Source organism: Pseudophryne corroboree, chromosome 7 (genome assembly GCF_028390025.1).
Source record: "Pseudophryne corroboree isolate aPseCor3 chromosome 7, aPseCor3.hap2, whole genome shotgun sequence".
Lineage (NCBI taxonomy): Eukaryota > Metazoa > Chordata > Amphibia > Anura > Myobatrachidae > Pseudophryne > Pseudophryne corroboree.
The window spans coordinates 501,924,010-501,946,414 of NC_086450.1; the positions used below are offsets into that span (position 1 = coordinate 501,924,010).

Here is a 22,405-nt window from a genome sequence, read left to right on the forward strand (position 1 = left end):
TGCACGCAGAAGTGTAACGGCCCAACCAGCGTCTTATATAAAAGTTGCTGCGATTGCCTCAGGACAGATGGCCCAGCCACAAAGGGGTTAAAGACGCAATGGTCTGCGGGGTTATACCGGGAACAGCTTCACCATGGCCAGTTTGCCGGCGTGTCCTGTGAATGTCACCCTCTCTCCAGTTACACATACCGAGGACAGGGATGCTATTTTTGAACGGGTGGGAAAGGTCAGGGGTTCTTCCTGAAGGTCAGAGACAAACGCTATATGCCACAGCAGCCGGCTTTATAAGCCACCCGGAGGAGAGAGGCAGGGCACTCAGAGCTGAGTCACCGACTAACCCACCTGCCTATACCAGAGCACCCAGGTAAGGAACAAAAGGGGGTACTCCGTGCTGAGGGGAATCACACGCTCAGTTCTTTACTACCTCTTCCGGAATTGTCCTGCGTTTGTTATTGGCATTCCGAGGCCTGAAATACAATTGCTTTACTGTATTAGCAGCCAAACTATGCGGCTGCTGAGGGCTGAGTACACTGTGTCTGGGAGATATACTAAAGCCATGGGAATAGGACATTACACAGGAGGGAAGGAAATGTAGAGAGGGATCTTACTCTGGGGCAGATGTATTAAGCCTGAAGAAGGGGTAAAGCAGTGATAAATGCAAGCTGATAACGCACCAGCCAGTCATTACAGATTTGAAAAATGACAGTTAGGAGCTGATTGGCTGGTGCGTTATCACCTTGCGCTTATCCCTTCTTCAGGCTTAATACATCTGCCCCAAAGTTACATTTGTGGGACATGTGAGAAGGTGCTGGGCAAGTGACGGAGGGGCTGATTCTACACCTATACAACCCACGCTGCCCTGGAAGCCGTGCCAATACATTTATTATTTGCATGCAGGGTAAATACCATCTGTTTCTGCATGTAGCCCACAAATGTTTTATTCTTACGCTGCAATTTTGATTTGAGTGTGGACACTCATATGTAAATCTGTCTGTACCTTTTATATCTGCCCCACCTGCAGTGCAGCATGATGTGTGTATGTTATACATGTAAGTCAGGAAACATGAAACACACATACTACATGACTGTGCCGCAATTAGTTCACACACATGCTATGTGTGTCTGCAGCTACTACAGTGCAGACACGCAACATACGTGTGACCCGATGGCAGCGCAGTCATGCAGCGTGTGCATTTTCTGCGTGTCTGGGAATACACTGATGATCTGGTGACTCAGCCGCACAGTCACGTACACATGGTCAGTGATTGCAGTGTACACACGGAGTTCTTACCTGAAGTAGTTGATGGAGAAAGTGTTCAGGGAGGGTTATATGTTAAGGCAATAGGGAACTATGGGTGCATTTAATCCCCCCCCCCCCCCCACACACACACACTTACCTGTATGGGAAGCTGGGGAGGGGGGATTAGCGATGTTACTGGCTGACAGGTGACAAAGGCACTGCACCTCCGTCACATTAAACTGAATTCCCCCCATAGTGCAATAAGTTCTGGATAATAATACTGAATTCCTTCTCACACCTGGCCCAGATTTATCAAGCACCGTGATAAAGTATCAGCCAATCAGCTCCTGACTGCCATTTCTCAAACACAGCCTGTAACATGGCAGTTAGGAGCTGATTAGCTGGTACTTTATCACCATGCCATATATCACTCTCCAAGGCTTGATAAATCTGGTCAGGGGAGAGACTTTATTCCAGCTTTTAACACAAGTTTTCCAGTTGCAATGACCTGGGTTGAATTTATTAACGGACGTTAATGAAAAAAGTTCTCTTAAGCCCGGTAAGAAGTCAGCCCAGGTGATTGCACGTAGAAAACAGGTGTGCGGGTATGCCCGCTGGCCATCTGTACAGGTTGGTACTCCATGAGACTGGCTACACTACCCCTGTTATCAGCAGCCTGAGACGTGGGTGTAACTGTTAGTATAGAGAACTGATTGTACAACAGATAACAAGGGAGAACATGCGCTGCAAATCGGATATGAGTTTGGACACATGGGGAGGGTTAGGGTTAGGCTGCAGGGAAAGGAGGGTCAGGGCTAGGCTGCAGGTGGGGGTGTAGGGTTAGGGTTAGGCAACCCTGTGGGGGGGTTTAGGCACCCCGGTAGGCTGCGCGGAGGGGAAAATGGGGGGGGGGGGGGGGGGGAGTCTGGTATAGGCACCACCGGGGAGGGTTAGGGTTAGGCAGCGGGGAAGGGAAGGTTATGTTTAGGCTGCAGGGAGGGGAGGAGGGGTGTAGGTCATACTTACCGATATTCTGGCTGCTCTCTGCGGGAGAGAGCAGCCAGGTCGGCTCAGAGGGCGGGCAGGGGAGGCTGTGCTGTAAAGGAGGGGGTGGCCGGAGGCGGGACAGGGGCGGAGCAAGGTCGGGACGGGGGCGGAGCAATGGCGGGGTCACAGTGACACCTCCTTTAAGCCACGCCCCTGCTCTGTAATGCCGCGATCACCGGCATTACACTGCAGGGGGCGTGGCTATGATAACACGATTCAGCAGGAATCGCGTCATCGACTGCCCGGACCGCCCACTTTACACACTAAGTGGGCGGACGGGCAGGGGGGACCCCGTAAATCGGGAGACTTGCCTGCACTTCCGGGGGGCCGTGAGGGTCACCCGATTTTCGGGAGCCTCCCGGCCATTCCGGGAGAGTAGGCAAGTATGGTGTAGGTTTAGGCACCCCTGAGGAGGATTAGGGTTAGGCTGCAGGGAACAGTAATACCCCTTTTCCACTAGCTCCTTAAAACACGGGTAAATGCGCGGGGGCCTTAAACCTGGACTAATAGCAGTTTGGGAAACTGTGCACTAGACTGAGCAAAGCTACTTACTAATTGCTTGCTGCACTGCCTACATCTGACAGTGCAATAGTATGGCGTTATTCTGTATATGATGAAATGACATCCTGCCCTATAGCAGAACCACTATTACATCATTACAGGGTGACAGTGTGCCGTGTGTATACATTGTGATCATACAGTTGTAGTAGTGGCACAGAACATGGATACAGTATACAGATACAGAGTATAGATACAGTATATCACACTATTATTATGCAGCAGCTGATACACAATCTCTATCAGTGTGGTTGTCCTGTGTGGAGGAAGCTGACCGTACTGTCCCTATAAGCCGGGACGCTCATGGGTTTACATGTGGCTGATTGAAACCAGGTGAAATTCTGGCTTGAACTTGAAGTCAGCCAGCCATGGAACCTGTGTAATCCATGAGTGACCTGGTGTAAGGGGATCGGATTATAAACCTATACAGTATATAGGTTTCCTGCTGCTGCCCTGAGCACTAGAATATAGTGTAGCACGACGGCTGCTCTGGAACTACACCCAAAACTGTGTCATGCTGGGATGTCTAGTTCCACAGCAGCTGGAGTGCCACAGACGGAATGGTATCAGGATCCCGGCGCTTGGGATGCCGCCAGTCAGAATACCGCAGCAGCATCCCGACGCTCAGGATCCCAACGCCTGCTAGGTAAGTATGCTACCCCTAATCCCTAACCTCCCTAACCCTCCTTATCCGCAGCCTAACCCTCCCTCCCCCGCAGCCTAACCCTAACCCTGCATCCCCGCAGCCTAACCGTAAGTCGTCATCCTCCTGCAGCCTAACCCTTTCCTCCGCAGCCTAACCCTAAATTCCCCAACCGCAGTCTAACCCTAACCTCCTGCAGCCAAATCCTAACCCCTCCCCCCACAGTCTGACCCTAACCCCCCCCCTCCACTGCAGACTAACCCTAACTGTCCCTCTGCGCAGCCTAACCCTCCCTCCCCCGCAGCCTAACCCTAACCCTCCCTCCCCGCAGCCTAACCCTAACCCTCCCTCCCCGCAGCCTAACCCTAACCCTCCATCCCCGCAGCCTAACCCTTTCCTCCGCAGCCTAACCCTAAATTCCCCACCCGCAGTCTAACCCTAACCCTCACCTCCTGCAGCCAAATCCTAACCCCTCCCCCCACAGTCTGACCCTAACCCCCCCCCCCCTCCACTGCATACTAACCCTAACTGTCCCTCTGCGCAGCCTAACCCTGTCTCCCCCCGCAGCTTAAACCTCCTCCCCTCCTCCCGTGCAGTTTAGCTGTTTACCTCTCACCAGTTGATCCTGACCGGATCCCCCACAGATTACCTACCCCTGTCATGGCGGATTAATTCATTCACTATTCTGCTGCCTATATGTCCACAGTATGATGTAAAAGTCTCACCTCTGCCAGGAGTCTATCGCTTACATATTTACCACCGAATGCCAATTCTTAGCGTCCTATTGGCTGCTGGGGCCAGGAGTTTATATGTGTTGGTAAATAAGTGCCTAATTCCCAATTCTTAAGGGACAACCTGGCTGCCAAAGGGTTAAGCAATGAGAGGGGAAGCTGGCAGTAGGCTGATGGTAGGGAGTGAATACTAAGTGCTCCCCATTGTCATACTGTGTGTGTTTACCCTGGGTGAGGCCTGGAGCTGGCAGTGCCAGGCTAGGCTGGCTACCTCCATCCTGGGTATTAGGCACGGCCTGTAATGGCTGCAGAATGTCTCCTTTTCCTGTGCTGGGGGATGCATGTGTCATCCTGGCTCTCCCCCTGTGTGCGTGTTGTACGTGAGCTCAGTCACACGGCGCCTGGTGACCATTCACAGCTCCACAGTAATGACCTGGCAGGCCCACAGGCCCTGCTGTAACCTGTTCACTGCTGAGGGGGATACGCTGGAGGAGTGTATGTGGAGACATGATATGTTGGTGTTATAGCATGGACTCACTCCTCTGTCTGTATTATCCCACCGCCTCACAGGATCCCGCTGACTCCAGCAGATTCCACACACTGCCTCTAATCCCATCACACAGACGTGCCCAGACTGATCCTATTGTTCCTGCCCAAATCCCCTCAGGGCCCATTCTGCTGGCCTACACCCACGTCACCCAACACACACTCACACTATACCACCACAGCCCCTCACACACATGCTGCACCGCCATAGCCCCTCACACATATGCTGCATCGTCATAGCCCCTCACACACACTCACACTGCACTGCCATAGCCCCTCACACACACTCACACTGTACCGCCATAGCTCCTCACACATATGCTGCACCGTCATAACCCCTCACACACATGCTGCACAGGCATAGCCCCTTACACACATGCTGCAGCGCCATACCCCCTCACACACACTCACGTGCACTGCCATAGCCCCTCACACACACTCACACTATACCACCACAGCCCCTCACACACATGCTGCACCGCCATAGCCCCTCACACATATGCTGCATCGTCATTGCCCCTCACACACACTCACACTGCACTGCCATAGCCCCTCACACACATGCTGCACCGCCATAGCCCCTCACACACACTCACACTGTACCGCCATAGCTCCTCACACATATGCTGCACTGCCACAGCCCCTCACACATATGCTGCATCGTCATAGCCCCTCACACACACACTCACGTGCACTGCCATAGCCCCTCACACACACTCACACTGCACTGCCATAGCCCCTCACACACACTCACACTGCACTGCCATAGCTCCTCACACACACTCACACTGCACCGCATTAGCCCCTCAGACACACTCACACTGCACTGCCATAGCCCCTCACACACACTCACACTGCACTGCCATAGCCCCTCACACATACTCAAACTGTACCGCCATAGCTCCTCACACATATGCTGCACCGTCATAGCCCCTCACACACACTCACACTGCACTGCCATAGCCCCTCACACATATGCTGCATCGTCATAGCCCCTCACACACACACTCACGTGCACTACCATAGCCCCTCACACACACTCACACTGCACTGCCATAGCCCCTCACACACACTCACACTGCACTGCCATAGCTCCTCACACACACTCACACTGCACCGCATTAGCCCCTCACACACACTCACACTGCACTGCCATAGCCCCTCACACATACTCAAACTGTACCGCCATAGCTCCTCACACATATGCTGCACCGTCATAGCCCCTCACACACACTCACACTGCACTGCCATAGCCCCTCACACACACTCACACTGTACCGTCATAGCCCCTCACACATATGCTGCATCGTCATAGCCCCTCACACACACTCACACTGCACTGCCATAGCCCCTCACACACACTCACACTGTACCGTCATAGCCCCTCACACATATGCTGCATCGTCATAGCCCCTCACACACACTCACACTGCACTGCCATAGCCCCTCACACATACTCAAACTGTACCGCCATAGCTCCTCACACATATGCTACACCGTCATAGCCCCTCACACACATGCTGCATCGTCATAGCCCCTCACACACACTCACACTGCACTGCCATAGCCCCTCACACACACTCACACTGTACCGCCATAGCTCCTCACACATATGCTGCACCGTCATAACCCCTCACACACATGCTGCACAGGCATAGCCCCTTACACACATGCTGCAGCGCCATACCCCCTCACACACACTCACGTGCACTGCCATAGCCCCTCACACACACTCACACTGCACTGCCATAGCTCCTCACACACACTCACACTGCACCGCATTAGCCCCTCACATACACTCACACTGCACTGCCATAGCCCCTCACACACACTCACACTGCACCACCATAGCCCCTCACACACACTCACACTGCACCGCCATAGCCCCTCACACACACTCGCACTGCACCGCCATAGCCCCTCACACACACTCACACTGCACCGCCATAGCCCCTCACACACACTCACACTGCACCGCCATAGCCCCTCACACACACTCACACTGCACCGCCATAGCCCCTCATACACACTCACACTGCACCACAATAGCCCCTCACACTCACACTGCACCGCCATAGCCCCTCACACACACTCACATTGCACCGCCATAGCCCCTCACACACACGCTGCACCGCTATAGCCCCTCACACACACTCACACTGCACCGCTATAGCCCCTCACACACATGCTGCACCGTCATAGCCCCTCACACACACTCACACTGCACCGCCATAGCCCTCACACACACTCACACTGCACCACAATAGCCCCTCACACACACTCACACTGCACCGCCATAGCCCCTCACACACCCTCATGCTGCACCGCCATAGCCCCTCACACACACTCACACTGCACCGCCATAGCCCCTCACACACACTCACACTGCACCGCCATAGCCCCTCACACACACTCACACTGCACCACAATAGCCCCTCACACACATGCTGTACCGCCATAGCCCCTCACACACACTCACACTGCACTGCCATAGCCCCTCACACACACTCACACTGCACCGCCATAGCCCCTCACACACACTCACACTGCACCGCCATAGCCCCTCACACACACTCACACTGCACCACAATAGCCCCTCACACACACTCACACTGCACCGCCACAGCCCCTCACACACATGCTGCACCGCCATAGCCCCTCACACACACTCACACTGCACCACAATAGCCCCTCACACACACTCACACTGCACCGCCATAGCCCCTCACACACCCTCATGCTGCACCGCCATAGCCCCTCACACACACTCACACTGCACCGCCATAGCCCATCACACACCCTCATGCTGCACCACCATAGCCCCTCACACACACTCACACTGCACCGCCATAGCCCCTCATACACACACTGCACCACCATAGCCCCTCACACACACTCACACTGCATCGCCATAGCCTCTCACACACACTGACACTGCACCGCTATAGCCCCTCACACACACTGCACCGCCATAGCCCCTCAAACACACTCACACTGCACCGCTATAGCCCCTCACACACATGCTGCACCGTCATAGCCCCTCACACACACTCACACTGCACCGCCATAGCCCTCACACACACTCACACTGCACCACAATAGCCCCTCACACACACTCACACTGCACCGCCATAGCCCCTCACACACACATTGCACCGCCATAGCCCCTCACACACACTCACACTGCACCGCCATAGCCCCTCACACACACTCACATTGCACCGCCATAGCCCCTCACACACACGCTGCACCGCTATAGCCCCTCACACACACTCACACTGCACCGCTATAGCCCCTCACACACATGCTGCACCGTCATAGCCCCTCACACACACTCACACTGCACCGCCATAGCCCTCACACACACTCACACTGCACCACAATAGCCCCTCACACACACTCACACTGCACCGCCATAGCCCCTCACACACACATTGCACCGCCATAGCCCCTCACACACCCTCATGCTGACCCACCATAGCCCCTCACACACACTCACACTGCACCGCCATAGCCCCTCACACACACTCACATTGCACCGCCATAGCCCCTCACACACACGCTGCACCGCTATAGCCCCTCACACACACTCACACTGCACCGCCATAGCCCCTCACACACACTCACACTGCACCACAATAGCCCCTCACACACACTCACGAGCACCGCCATAACCCCTCACACACACTCACGCTGCACCGCCATAGCCCCTTATTTGATAAGAGACGTGGCTGGAGGACATATTCCTTGTAAAGACCTCGGGGTATTTTTAGTAAAGTGCACTTTTACAAAGGTGGAGATGTTGCCCATAGCAACCAATCAGTTTACGGCTATCATTTGTCTGGTACATTCGAGAAAATGATAGCTAGAATCTGATTGGTTGCTAGGGCCAATACCTCCAGTTTTGTAAAGTGCACTTAAGTAGAATTACCCCCTCGCCTTAACACTTCGATGTCCAGGGGGCGCAGCTCAGAGGATGCAGTGTGTCCTCCACCCTCGCTGGAAGACATTGCCAGGCAGGGGCCTTTCACACCTCCAACCCGGCTGACCCCTGCAGACAGCTGTCGCGCTCTGTAAAGGTCACGGCTATTTCTGGGGCCTGCAGATTGAGGCTCGCTTTCAGCAGCTGCAGTCACATGATCCTCTGACCTGGGCACTTATGTATAACTCACCTCTCTGCCAGTCACCGCGCCATTCCTTTCCGCCTGCTGACCCTGTCACATTAATGTCCCCTGTCCTAGGGATAATCACCCCCCCCCCCCCCCTTTGTTGCTGATATCAGGGACATTGCGCTATTCTGTTCTTATTCTGCGTGCGGCCAGCAACAATTCCTGCCATGAAAATGAAGCTATCCCTATAAGTAGTCGTTAGCTAATATGGAACCATAAGTCCCAGCAGGCCCCCACGGGTGTCCTCTGACCTAGGCCTCATAGCCACTGGAGCTAATTACAAGTGTTTTGCTAGCACTGTAACAGTACGACGGTAACTTCGATGGCAACCAGACCGATGGCCATACCTAGTAAATATCCTGCACGCGGTTTCTGTACGTCCGGCCCCGCCCCCTGAGCTAGAGGTGGCCATTGACCATTCATGGTCATGAATGGTCTCCTCCTGATGGTGAATAGTTACACAGACTCCTCTGCGGGGGGGCGGTGTCCTGGTTCTACGGGTGATTCTCCCTCCCCAAGCGATCAGGTGCCCAGTCTGACGGTTGTTTGCGCCAGCGCTGCGCCCGTGCTCCGTTGTGCGTTCGCTCTGTGCTGCTGAGCGTTTCCGTATGAATGACCCCGGTGATCACAATAGATATTTCAGCACATTGAGAAGAGGGCGGTGTCGGGGGGCAGGAGATAAGCAATGTCACCCTTTAATAAATAGCCCCATACTCTGGCCAGACTTAGGTCGACAGTGTCTTTGGTGTCGTTTTCTTCGTACAGTGAACGGGAACCCCAATTAGTGCACCGTGTCCCCTCGCATGGCTCAGGCAAGGTTACCGTTCCCAATTGTAGTCCACGTGGATCGTAAAGTATGAAAAAGGTTAAAAAAAGGAAAAGAAAAAAAAAGTGAAAACTCATGTCGACCTTTTGTCACGTCGACACTTTGTAATGTCGACATAGAGTCCCTGTCGACCTACTTACTGTCGACCTTAAGACCGGATCCCGTTTCCCTGTGTGTAACAGGCCGATCAGAGGCAGCATACAGGCAGCACCAGCAGGCAGCAGCAGTGTGCGGCGTTGGTGGTATAGTGGTGAGCATAGCTGCCTTCCAAGCAGTTGACCCGGGTTCGATTCCCGGCCAACGCAGACTCTTTTCTTGGTGCATGGTAAATAGTGACATTGCCGCCCTGCAGTGTCTGCACCATCTGCACCATCTGCACTCCCGTCCTGTCTGTCACTCCTCATTTTATGGCACCTTCTAATCTGCCAGTGCTACAGTGTTACACTGGGGGAGGTGGAAGCAGCGTGCTCTGTGCACTGCAGGGAGAGGCAGCGGGGATGCTCTGCAGAATGGCTGAGCAGGGAGAGGACGTGGGGGTGAGATGCTCTGCAGAAGGGTGACTGAGCCCAGGCAGGATATAGGGGGTGTGATGCTCTGCAGGAGGGTGACTGAGCCCAGGCAAAATATGGGGGTGAGATGCTCTGCAGGTGGATGACAGCGCAGGTAGGATATGGGGTTGTGTGAGATGATCTGCAGGAGGGTGACTGAGCACAGGTAGGATATGGGGTGTGTGAGATGATCTGCAGGAGGATGACTGAGCACAGGCAGGATATATGGGTGTGAGATGATCTGCAGGAGGGTGACTGAGCACAGGCAGGATATGGGGGTAAGATGCTCTGCAGGCAGGTGGATGACAGCGCAGGAAGGGTATGGGAGTGATGCTCTGCAGGCAGGTGGATGACAGCACAGGAAGGGTATGGGGGTGTGATGTTCTGCAGGCAGGTGGATGACAGCACAGGAAGGGTATGGGGGGTGTGATGCTCTGCAGGAGGGTGACAGCACAGGAAGGGTATGGGGGTGAGATGCTCTGCAGGAGGGTGACAGTGTAGGAAGGGTATGGGGGTGAGATGCTCTGCAGGAGGGTGACAGCACAGAAGGGTAAGGGAGTGTGATGCTCTGCAGGAGGGTGACAGCACAGGAAGGGTAAGGGGGTGAGATGCTCTGCAGGTGGATGACTGAGCACAGGAAGGGTAAGGGGTGTGATGCTCTGCAGGAGGGTGACAGCACAGGAAGGGTATGGGGGTGTGATGATGGGCTGAGATGACTGCATGTTGCATCAGAGCTGGGATGTGACTGCTGTCACGTCTGGCCGGGGTCACTTTATTTCCTGGGAGCCGGTATATGTGTGCGTCATGCGTCACACGCCTGTCATACATGTATGTGGGTCTGGCACATGTGTGCGCCTGAGATTTGTTACATGCAGTGCACTGATCATACATGATGGCTGCACAGTATCATGGCCTATGAGTGTATGAGGATGTGACAGGCAGTACAGTCCCAGGCTGCCCGGCCAGGCCATGCTGTGACTTGTAGTTCCACAACATGCACAGCTAAGCCTGGTGGGGAATGAGCTGTGCTCCATGTCAGTCTCTATATTATAACCCTGGGCGACCTTCAGCATCAGATACAATGGGGGAATCTGCGGGGTGTGTGTCCCTTTAACTGTGGCCCCGCCCCCTGCCTGGCTACATGACGTTCTGAAGTAGAACACTGAGGCTCTCACATTGCTGAGACCGGGGAGGAGGTGAGAGCTCCGGGTACCTGGCTGGGGGAGGGGGTCACTGGGGGAGGGAGAGCTGCCACCCTGGACCGGAGACCGGGCTGCTGGGGGGGGTCACACACACAGGGCAGGGCAGAGATGATGTACTCTGTATGTGTAATATACAGGTAGGGGGGAGGGGCAGAGATCATATATGTCATATTATGTAACTGTAAAATAAGTATGTATAATCTGTTATATAGAGGGAGAGAGGGACACGTAATATTCTGAAAATAATATAATACAGAAAGAAAGGGGCAGAGGGGATAGATATAGATATATATATATATATATATATATATATATATAGTGGTGAGGCCGGCCGCTAGGGTAGATGAGAAGCTGGGAGCCTTGGATGGATGCGCAGGAAGAAGATGGGGGGAGGGTACTGCAATGCTCGTCAGAGGGTCAGAGAGGGGAGACCTGATGAGAGCTGCTGGCATGGTGATAGCAGAGAGGGTGGCCAGATGTGAATGGGGATGGTAGGGAGTTAGAGGAAAATTATGCCTGATATAGGAACAGTTAGCAGGTTGGTGAACTGAAATGCCATAGAGAAGTAAAATAGTTGTGGACGGTAACGATAAATGATGATAAATCTCACAGATGTGGAAGAGAGGACGAGGATGAAGATTGACCGAGCGAGGAAGGCATGGAGTTATAGTGTGAGGATGGGGAGAGAAAGATGGTGAGGATGGGGTGAGGAAGATCATGAAGTTAGATGGTGAGGATGGGGAGAGGAAGATCATGAAGTTAGATGGTGAGGATGGGGAGAGGAAGATCATGAAGTTAGATGGTGAGGATGGGGAGAGGAAGATCATGAAGTTAGATGGTGAGGATGGGGAGAGGAAGATCATGAAGTTAGATGGTGAGGATGGGGAGAGGAAGATCATGAAGTTAGATGGTGAGGATGGGGAGAGGAAGGGGATGGGAAGGGCATGGCGTTAGATGGTAAGGATGGGGAGAGGAAGGGCATGGAGATAGATGGTGAGGATGGGGAGAGGAAGGGTATGGAGATAGATGGTGAGGATGGGGAGAGGAAGGGCATGGAGATAGATGGTGAGGATGGGGAGAGGAAGGGCATGGAGATAGATGGTGAGGATGGGGAGAGGAAGGGCATGGAGATAGATGGTGAGGATGGGGAGAGGAAGGGCATGGAGATAGATGGTGAGGATGGGGAGAGGAAGGACAAGGAGATAGATGGGGAGAGGAAGGGCATGGAGATAGACGGTGAGGAAGGGCATGGAGTTATAGGGTGAGGAAGGGCATGGTGTTAGATGGTGAGGATGGAGAGAGAAGAGTATTGTGTACAGTGGAGAAGATGGGAAGATAGAGATGCATTAAAAGGATGAGCAGGCTTATCACAGAGGTGCCCAAACTTGGTCCTCAATGACCCCTAACAGGTCATGTTTTCCAGGCCACAGGAGTACTCATTACAAACTGTCCCATTATAAAAAAACGTGGTTCATTAAATCCTGACAAATTCTGGAGTCACAGATGGTCTGGAAAATATGATAGAGGTCCTGAGGACCAATACTGGCCACCATTGGGTTATCAGGAGATGGACAGACTGAATTATTACTGATTTTGATGATAGAGAATGGTGAATGAATGACAGTGACAGAGCCGCTGGGCAGAGAATGGGTTACCTGAGAACCTGGCATGTAATGGGTCAATGCATGGAGAATGCCATAATCCAGGATCTGTCATACATTGTGTTAGTGTAGACCACAGACAGTGAGGGGATACAGTACGTGTGCTGGACAGGCCTGCGGCTGGAGGGATGATGTGCAGCAAGGAGTTAATGTCAGACAATTGCTAGTTACGGCCTCGGGCTTGAAGGTGTTAAAGATGCTATGCAGTGTGACGCTGTCACATTGCGGCAGTGTGCTCTGCACTTGGATATGGCTGCATTTCCGTAACAGGCCTCAGGGATCCTGCAACCTCTTTTTTTCTTTTCTTCTTTCTTGCTTCATCATTTCCGTAAAACAGAGGAGGAAACTCGTTTTCCCCAGAGAATGACACAACGCTGTGCAATACTGTATCATTAACCCTCCATGTGCCGGTCCCCTCAGCCAGTGCTGTACCTGCTCTCCCTGTATGACCAGAGGGCAGCAGTAGTGTCTGTGACCTCTAAGTCTCCTTCGCTGTCTCCCATCCTCCAGCTGCACCACTGATTTTTCTCCCTTTTCTATTGGGAGGCTGTGTTTATTTTTAGTGGCACTTACTGGTGCGGCCGGAGCCTGTGACACTAAAATGTTATGAAATGCCATTGGCCGTGTGTGATGTCTCTTGCAGGGCACCGCAGTAAAAGGGTTGCGGTAGCATAGCGGGTGCCTGGTAAAGGATGGGTTAACGGTGTACTATCAGGAGGGCTCGGTAGAGCTATATAGGTGTGTCACAGTAATCCGCCCTGCCCTGGCATTTTATGCGCTGCAACAGCAAAGCGGTGTCTAGAGTGCTCATTGCATTATTAGCTGACCCCAGCCTCTCTCTTTTTGCAGAACATAGCACCATGCCTACCGAATACCCAGCCCTCACCGCCGACCAGAAAAAAGAGCTCCATGACATCGCACAGCGCATTGTGGCTAAAGGGAAGGGGATCCTGGCCGCTGACGAGTCCACAGGTAAGTGACCGCGTATCGTACGGTATAGGTCTAATTTAGGGGTATATTTACTAAGCGTTGGAGAGAGCGATAAAGTACCAGCCAATCAGCTCCCAACTGTCATTTTTCAAACAAATGCCCTTATTTATCAACGAGTGAAAAATTGCACCAGCCAATCAGCTCCTCACTTCCATGTCACAAGCTGGGTTTGAGAAATGACAGTTAGGAGCTGATTGGCTGGTGCAATTTATCACTCACAGTGAAATTTATCACCCATTGATAAATAAGTGCGACAGCCTGTAACATGACCGTTAGAGCTGGTTGGCAGGTACTTTACCCCGTCCACTTTATCTCTCTCCGAAGCTTAGTACATAGGCCTGTAGGACAATGAGCAATACAGGGGGAGGGGGAAACGGACAACCCTCATCATGTCACCCTCACTGAATCTGATTATTGGTGTGGCGTTACCTACATTTTTCTTTAATATATATATATATATATATATAATGTGCGTGCGTGTATAGATAGATATAGAGAGAGAGATAGTAAGAAATCCATCTACAGTGAAGAAGAATTTGATTGTGTAGCCGTTCAGTGTCGAAAAATAGGGACAGACCCAGGGGCAGCGATATCTAGGGCCAATTCATTCAACATGGGGCTACTCCTGGTAATTTGGGACGGTGAAGTGACTGGATGGTGTCTCTCTCCTGCAACCATGTTCCTGGGAATGCAGTGTAAGCATTGTTACCTCGGACACACTGATGCTTAATCAGCGGAGTGTTTACACTGCTGCTTAGGTCACCATGGCAACCACCAACAGAAGGTGGCCATATTGAAAGCCAAGTGCATTCTGGGAATTCCCTTTCACTAGTCTTTACCTAGCATTTTATTATTACTCAGTTCACAGTACATACATACAATCTACAGAAAACAGGGATATTTGTGAAGTACAAAGGATGTATATATATATATATATATATATATATATATATATATATAAACATTTTAGATTGCAGTATTTTTTTAAATGAAGCATTCTACAGGGATTATTTAATAAAAAAAATAGTCTATTGTTTTGGAGTTAATCCGAACCACTCCCATTTTGCTTTTTAGCCTACATTTAAGGGACTTAATTACTCTAAAATAGTCTCAATTATTATAGGACACGACAGATAAGGAAAATAAATTTGAGAGTGATATTTGCACAGTCTGAGGACTGTAGTGTATATACGGTTACGCTATACCTTTTAGAAGCCGCAGATTGCTTCCATTGTAGAAGACTTTCAGTCCTTTATCAGCGCTGTACCAGGATGCATTGCAGCTGCAGGTCAGGAACTCACCTGTACAGCCAGGTGTAACCGGCCCCTCCCTCTGCTCCTCCCACAGGCAGCATCGCCAAGCGTCTGAGCTCCATTGGGGTGGAAAACACAGAGGAGAACCGCCGCTTCTACCGCCAGCTCTTGTTCACCGCGGACGAGAGAGTGAACCCCTGCATTGGTGGCGTCATCTTGTTCCACGAGACTCTGTACCACAAGTCAGACAACGGCTCACCCTTCACCAAGGTCATCAAGGACAAAGGAGCGATTGTTGGCATCAAGGTCAGCAGCGGGATTATCGCCGTATGTGGTCTTTAGGGCTCATGATTGCGATCGCTCATGATATTTTCCTTCTTCACTCTAGGTCGACAAAGGTGTTGTCCCCCTGGCAGGAACCAATGGCGAGACCACCACACAGGGTAAGGATCTATCGCTGTGGCCTGGTTCTGACTGCAGTATAAATGTGATTGTGATGTCACAGTGCTGGAATGTCATCAGCCAATGAGGAGGTGGCTGGTCAGTGACAGCAGCATGTAGCTGGGATTGGCCTACGTATTCCATTTTACAGGCACCCTCAGTGTGGGTCAGATGTTCTCAAACGTGGTCCTCAAAACACCCCAACAGTACAGGTTTAATGTTTAGCCATGCTTGGTCACAGGTGACTTAAATAGACCCTCAGGCAATTAGATTTAACCGTCTGTGCTGAACCATAGATATACCTACACCCTGGACTATTGGGGTGCTTTGAGGACTGTTTGAGAACCTCTGATGTGGGTTATCAGTGGTGACCTACTCCCTGACAAAGTTTGCATATGAAGTGTTGGTAAATAGGCGCAGAGGGTGCGGTATTACATATAATGGTCACTGCTTGTCTCGGAAGTTATACGAGTATGTTATGTTCACCACTTTCACATCAATACTTCCGGCTCACTCACGTGATACTTGTTTGGAACGCTGTGCAGGTGTGGCACCAGAACGGGATCTATTGATCCCTATGCAAGTCCGCATGCGGAGGCACAAAAGTGTCATGAGAGTGTCATGATGCTTCTGTGCCGCATATTAGAAGCAGTGGTTCTATTGGCCGCAGTATTTACCCAATGGTAGGGATGGCCATCGGTGTGGTTAACATCGATGGCGACATGGAAAGAAACCAGTAATGGCTGCCAATAATGCTGTGGATAACCATCGATGGTTCCCACTATCAATGGTCTTCCCTGTTTTTTCACTGACTGGCCAATGGGCCAATCAGAATACAGGGGCGGGACTTTGCATGTGCCGGTGGGAGGGGGCGGAGCTATGCTCCGTGTCTCGACACCACATTAGGAAAAAAGAATAGTTGGTTAAACCTTTCCATCGATGGAGGGAAACCATCTGGTTCTCCCCCATCGATGGCAAAAGTATTCTACATCAGCCATAAGCCATCGATGATTTTGAATCATCGATGGCCAATGGCCATCCCTACCCAATGGTAACGCTGGCGTTACATGCAGATATTGCGCTTATGTAGACGAGCCCGCTGGAGGGTATCTGGGGGGTCGGGTACGGGATCCCAACAGTCAGGATGCCAACGTTCAAAATACCGTCAGCGGCATTCCAACTGTCATAATCCCCGACACATCTTGGTAAGTATTGTAACCCTTATCCTAACCCATCCCTCCCGCAGCCTAACTTCCCCTTCCCACTGCCTAACCCTAAACCCCTCCCGGGGGCAGCCTAACCCTAATACTTACCGGTGGAATGTGTCTGGTGTTGTGGCTGTCTGGATGCTGACTACGTCCCATCAGTTGGGTTGGTAATTGTATATGACGCAGTTTGTGGTATCACCAGGTCTGGACGGTCTGTCTGAGCGTTGCGCCCAGTACAAGAAGGACGGTGCCGATTTTGCCAAGTGGCGCTCCGTGCTGAAGATCTCTGACCACACACCCTCCAGGCTTGCCATCATTGAAAATGCCAATGTCCTGGCCCGCTACGCCAGCATTTGCCAGCAGGTAACGCACACTGCCATGGTTTTTTTTATTCTGTAGATTAACCTATTTTTATTTGATTTTGTGTAAACTGATTTTCTAGTGTTAGTTGCCTCACATATACGATGACTGAGAAATAGCGCACAACGGCTCTCGTGGACCAGTAAATCCTCTAATAAAGTTTTATTCTACCCCCATGTCACTATATAGTGCATCCAGAAAGTAATCACAGCGCTTCACATTTTCCACATTTTGTTATGTTACAGCATTATTCCAAAATTGAATAAATTAATTTTTTCCATCAAAATTCTACACACAATACCCCATAATGACAATTTAGATTTTTGCTAATTTATTAAAAATTAAAAAGTAAGAAATCACATGTACATAAGTATTCACAGCCTTTGCCATGAAGCTCAAGATTGAGCTCAGGTGCATCCTGTTTCCACTGATCATCCTTGAGGTGTTCCTACAGCTTAATTGGAGTCCACCTATGGTAAATTCAGTTGATTGGACATGATTTGGAAAGGCACACACACACACACACACCTGTCTGTATAAGGTCCCACACTTGACAGTGCATGTCTGAGCACAAACCAAGCATGAAGTCAAAGGAACATCTGCACCCCGGACAGTCTGCTCTTAGCGCGTACGGCCTTTAAACACTGCAGGGCTCTGTCAGGGTAGTCCTGCAGTGCAGCGGCCTTGATCCTACTAGGCCCAAGTGTTCTGGTATAAATTCTAGGGCAGCCTAGCCAGCACTGGCCCCATGCAACATACAATTTGGGGACAATTATAGGGGCTAAACTGATGTTGGGTGGGGGTTATACTTTTTGGCTAAACTTTTGAAAAAGAAGGAGAAACAATACAACCTGTAATGAATAGTATTCTACGACCCCATGGCTATAATTCTGGTTAATGAGAGATGCCCGCTGCTCCTGATTGCTGGAGTAACCAGTTGCTGAGTATTAGGTGCGTGTCCTGGCTCTCCAGCCCAACGCCCGCTCCTTATATGACTTTAGACTTTCTGTCCTTACAGAACGGCATTGTCCCCATTGTGGAGCCTGAGGTCCTCCCTGACGGTGAGCACGACCTGAAGAGGTGCCAGTATGTCACTGAGAAGGTGAGTCTCTCTGGCCGGCCCGGCTGGTCCCATCCCAGAGGTCGCGTGTTGCGTGCCGCACCCTGATGACCTTTTTGTGCCCTCAGGTCCTGGCTGCAGTGTACAAGGCTCTCAGCGACCACCATGTCTACTTGGAGGGAACTCTTCTGAAACCCAACATGGTCACTCCCGGACATGCCTGCACCAAGAAGTACTCTCCAGAGGAGGTGGCTATGGCCACCGTCACTGCCCTGAGACGCACCGTGCCCCCTGCAGTATCTGGTAAGGAGGCCTAGAGGGGTCAGATGACTGACAAATCAGAGGTGAGGATAAAGCAGGTGACTCTATATGGTGTCTCTACGTCATGCAGGTATCACCTTCCTGTCTGGAGGACAGAGTGAGGAGGAGGCCACCGTTCACCTGAATGCCATTAACAAGTGCCCCCTGCACAAGCCCTGGCCTCTGACCTTCTCCTACGGCCGTGCCCTGCAGGCCTCTGCTCTCAAAGCCTGGAGTGGCAAGAAGGAAAACGTTAAGAATGCTCAAGAGGAGTACACCAAGCGTGCACTGGTAGGTTCATGACGCTGTCGCGATACTGGCTGTGACCACTAGGTGGTGTATTTGTTGCAGTTTGTGTTGCTTTCCAGTTGTTGGAGATTGATGGTTGAAGATATCTTAGTATTTTTCGTAGGTTTCAAAAAATGTGAAGCTGTTTGGAAATGTGGAGTAAATGTCCTTTTCTGTTTTCAGGCCAACAGCCTGGCTTGCCAGGGCAAATACGTGTCCTCTGGACAGGCAGGAGCCGCAGCCGGAGAGTCCCTGTTTGTGTCCAACCACGCCTACTAGACGACGAGTCCGTCATCCCTTTGGTGTTGTCACTGGCGGCTGCTTCTGTATACGTAGTGTGAGGTCCCCTCTGCAGAGCGATGACCCACGTCCTGCTACACCCACCTGCAGAGCGTTAACACGGTTAATCTTCCCCTTTCCGGAGCTAGTGACCCGCAGGGCGTTGCCGTTCTGCTGACTCCTGTGGGGTCTGCAGAGGGTATGGATGGTGAGTGCAGTGGACCGGCTTATGAGAGTGTGAGTGTGTGCTAACATCTATGTGCTGTTGTCCCCTGTTCTCAGCTCTGAGTCATGTCTATTTATGTCACTTCTGAGGAAATCTCAATAAAGCCGATCGATGAATCACAGCGCCGTGTACGTCTGCCGTTCTTACGGGGGAGCATGCTGGGAGTTGTAGTTGGGTAACCGGAATCTGGCAGAGATTCAGTATGTGTCGTGGTCATTGAAGGGGGAACTAGTTTGGTATTTTCCTACAAAGGCGAGATGAATTGACGATTCAGAATCGTTATGCACAAAGCACATTGATTTGCATAATTGCATTTATTAACACAAGTGGGAGCTGCCATGCTGATTGACAGTCTGTTGGGGAACTTATCACTTGCTTAGCTTTCCATAGCAGCCCTGTCTATTATTATTATTATTATTATTATTATTATGCTATATAATAAAAGGTTAGTGCTGCTCCTCACCTCTATGGGGGGAATTCAAGTGTTTTGCACTCCGGCGGTCACTAGATGGCTCCCGACGAAGCAGTTCAAGTGTTGTTCCGTTCGGGTGCGCACTGCTGTTATGATGAGCTGTCATTTTGATGGGCTAGTAACTATTTCTTTTATAATATCCAGTAACATATATTACACAGCGCTGTACAATGAGGGGCTTGAGGTATGAATCACTAGCATAAAATAACATGAGGCAGAAGATAAAGAGGGCCTTGCCCAAATGAGCTAGCAGTCTACTGTATTCATCTCCACTAAGAGTCACTTAGTGTCATCTTGGAGGCACGAGGCACAAAGTGCCTGATCTAACATCTGAGCACTGTAAAGCGGTGCACACATTAGTATTTGAAGCAATTCTGTTCCTTATCCAGCTGAATAATTGTCACTGGGGTAGAACATTACCTATCCCGTGTGGATCTGTGCGTACACAGGGATATAACGTGTAGAATGAATACACAGAGTAATGGAAGTAAGAGACGACGTAATATATACATGAAAAGAGACAGCAGTGAGAGAGGTTGGAGTGCAGAGACGCGGGATTGAGTCTGGTGTTGCGGTGACCACAGAGATGTCGCAGATACTGTTATTGGCGGTGCTGAATCACAATTTCCTCTGCATACGAGACTGTTGGCAAATCCCTGCATCTATCTATCACCCTGCGTCACTCTGCTTTCCTTCTCTTTCATCATTAATAGCTTTAGGATGAATCACCTTTCACACCTGGCCATATGCAAATACGGTCACCTAGGGGGCGGGTGCAATGTGATTATGTAAATGTGCGACGTGCAAATATCTCAGGGGTACTACAGCTTCCACCACTGCACTCTACATGGTCCATTCATGTATAAATCTGTACACCAGAGATACACATATACTGTAGAGGTATACATATACTGTACGTTTATCATCCTGCGTACATTTATATATGCTTATTTTAGCAGAATGGGCTAACAAAGCCTCCAGGGTCAGCTTTAAGACATAAACCACACAGCATCATAACTTCATTAATGAACAGGACATATTTACTAAACGGTGCTGTGTGACATATGTGTTTTATACTGCACCGGACGCCAAACACTGAGAAGGAAGTCCCCAAATAAGCCTCATCCTGGACTGTCATCGCCTCTTGCGTCTTCTGGGGTCAAGAAATAAACTCCGACTCTCTGGAATGTGTAAAGCGAGGAGGAGAGAGACGATATGGGCAACAAAGGGCATAAAATTAGGAAAATAGAAAAAGTCTGTGAATAATGTAATCCCCATCACAACCCCAATCCCCTCTAATGAACACTCACCGACTTCTTTCCATTCTCCTTTCTGTAACTGTGACATCCGCCACCGGGTGCCAGAGAATGCCAGCTTTATACATGTAACATCTTCCGTCATCTTCTTTCATCTCTACCTGCTAACGCCTCAATAAGATGGTGAAATATCAGCAAAGCCAGCGTCCAGCCCCCCGCTTCTCTCATACACATCGATCTGACTCAGAGCGTCCTAGAAATGATGCATTGCTCAGCTTGGCTTCTCCCCTACATCTATAGGGTCACTTTAGAAACTTCAGCTTTGGATTTCAGCGTCGTCGTCATCGTGGGTGACCTCTCGTCATCTGTGTTGGTCTGCAATACTGGATGGTTTTCTGCAATCTCATCTGGGATGCCATGTCGCCACCCCAAACACTCGGCTAATAACATTCCCACCAGCCATCCGTTACCTACCTGACATCCCTGTTTCTGCTGATAACACACCTATAACTCCCTACCCCCTCAAGATCGCTGCCTAGGTGTCACCTTTGACTCCGAATTGTCATCGTTCTCCCATTCAATCTGCAGCCAAATCCTGTTACTTACATTTAAAGCTGGGTACACACTACACAATTTGTTGTGCACGTGCCATGATGAGATGACGTACGCTGTGTGACCTGGTGTCTTATCCTGCTGGGAATAGCCAGCCATAATGCGATGCATATCGGCAGCAATACCCAGGCAAACTGTGGCATTTATACAGTGGTCAGAAAGAATTTAGGCACCTAGCGTGTGCCAAGAAATATTCCCCGCCCCATTAAACCAGCAGCAGCAGCTGGATTGGTTGACACAAGGCTGATAACGCACAGTATATATTCCGACCAGTAGATGGCGATACTGATGAATGTTATAGGAGAGGCTCAATCTCCTTACTCATAGGAGCGTGAATATAAGGAGAAAACAACACTTGCTTACCGCTAATATACTGATAAATGGTAATGCGCACAAGATACCCTATAATATTTACTAAGCCTTGGAGAGGGATAAAGTACCAGCCAGTCAGCTCCGAACTGCCATGTTACAGGCTGTGTTTGAAAAATG

At 50.8% G+C, this 22,405-nt stretch overlaps 1 protein-coding gene and 1 non-coding gene across 2 annotated transcripts; both read left to right on the forward strand.

The window, feature by feature from the left end:
* Nucleotides 1–254: 254 nt before the first annotated feature.
* On the forward strand, nucleotides 255–19,697 carry ALDOA (aldolase, fructose-bisphosphate A). Its single transcript, XM_063935289.1, has 9 exons — nucleotides 255–364; nucleotides 14,021–14,143; nucleotides 15,509–15,720; nucleotides 15,803–15,857; nucleotides 17,266–17,426; nucleotides 18,442–18,525; nucleotides 18,612–18,786; nucleotides 18,875–19,074; nucleotides 19,255–19,697. The coding sequence occupies exons 2-9, from the start codon at nucleotides 14,032–14,034 to the stop codon at nucleotides 19,348–19,350; spliced, it is 1,095 nt and encodes a 364-aa protein (XP_063791359.1). The 5' UTR covers nucleotides 255–364; nucleotides 14,021–14,031; the 3' UTR covers nucleotides 19,351–19,697.
* On the forward strand, nucleotides 9,994–10,065 carry TRNAG-UCC (transfer RNA glycine (anticodon UCC)). The gene has a single exon. It is a non-coding gene; the product is annotated as a tRNA-Gly (tRNA).
* Nucleotides 19,698–22,405: the final 2,708 nt, after the last annotated feature.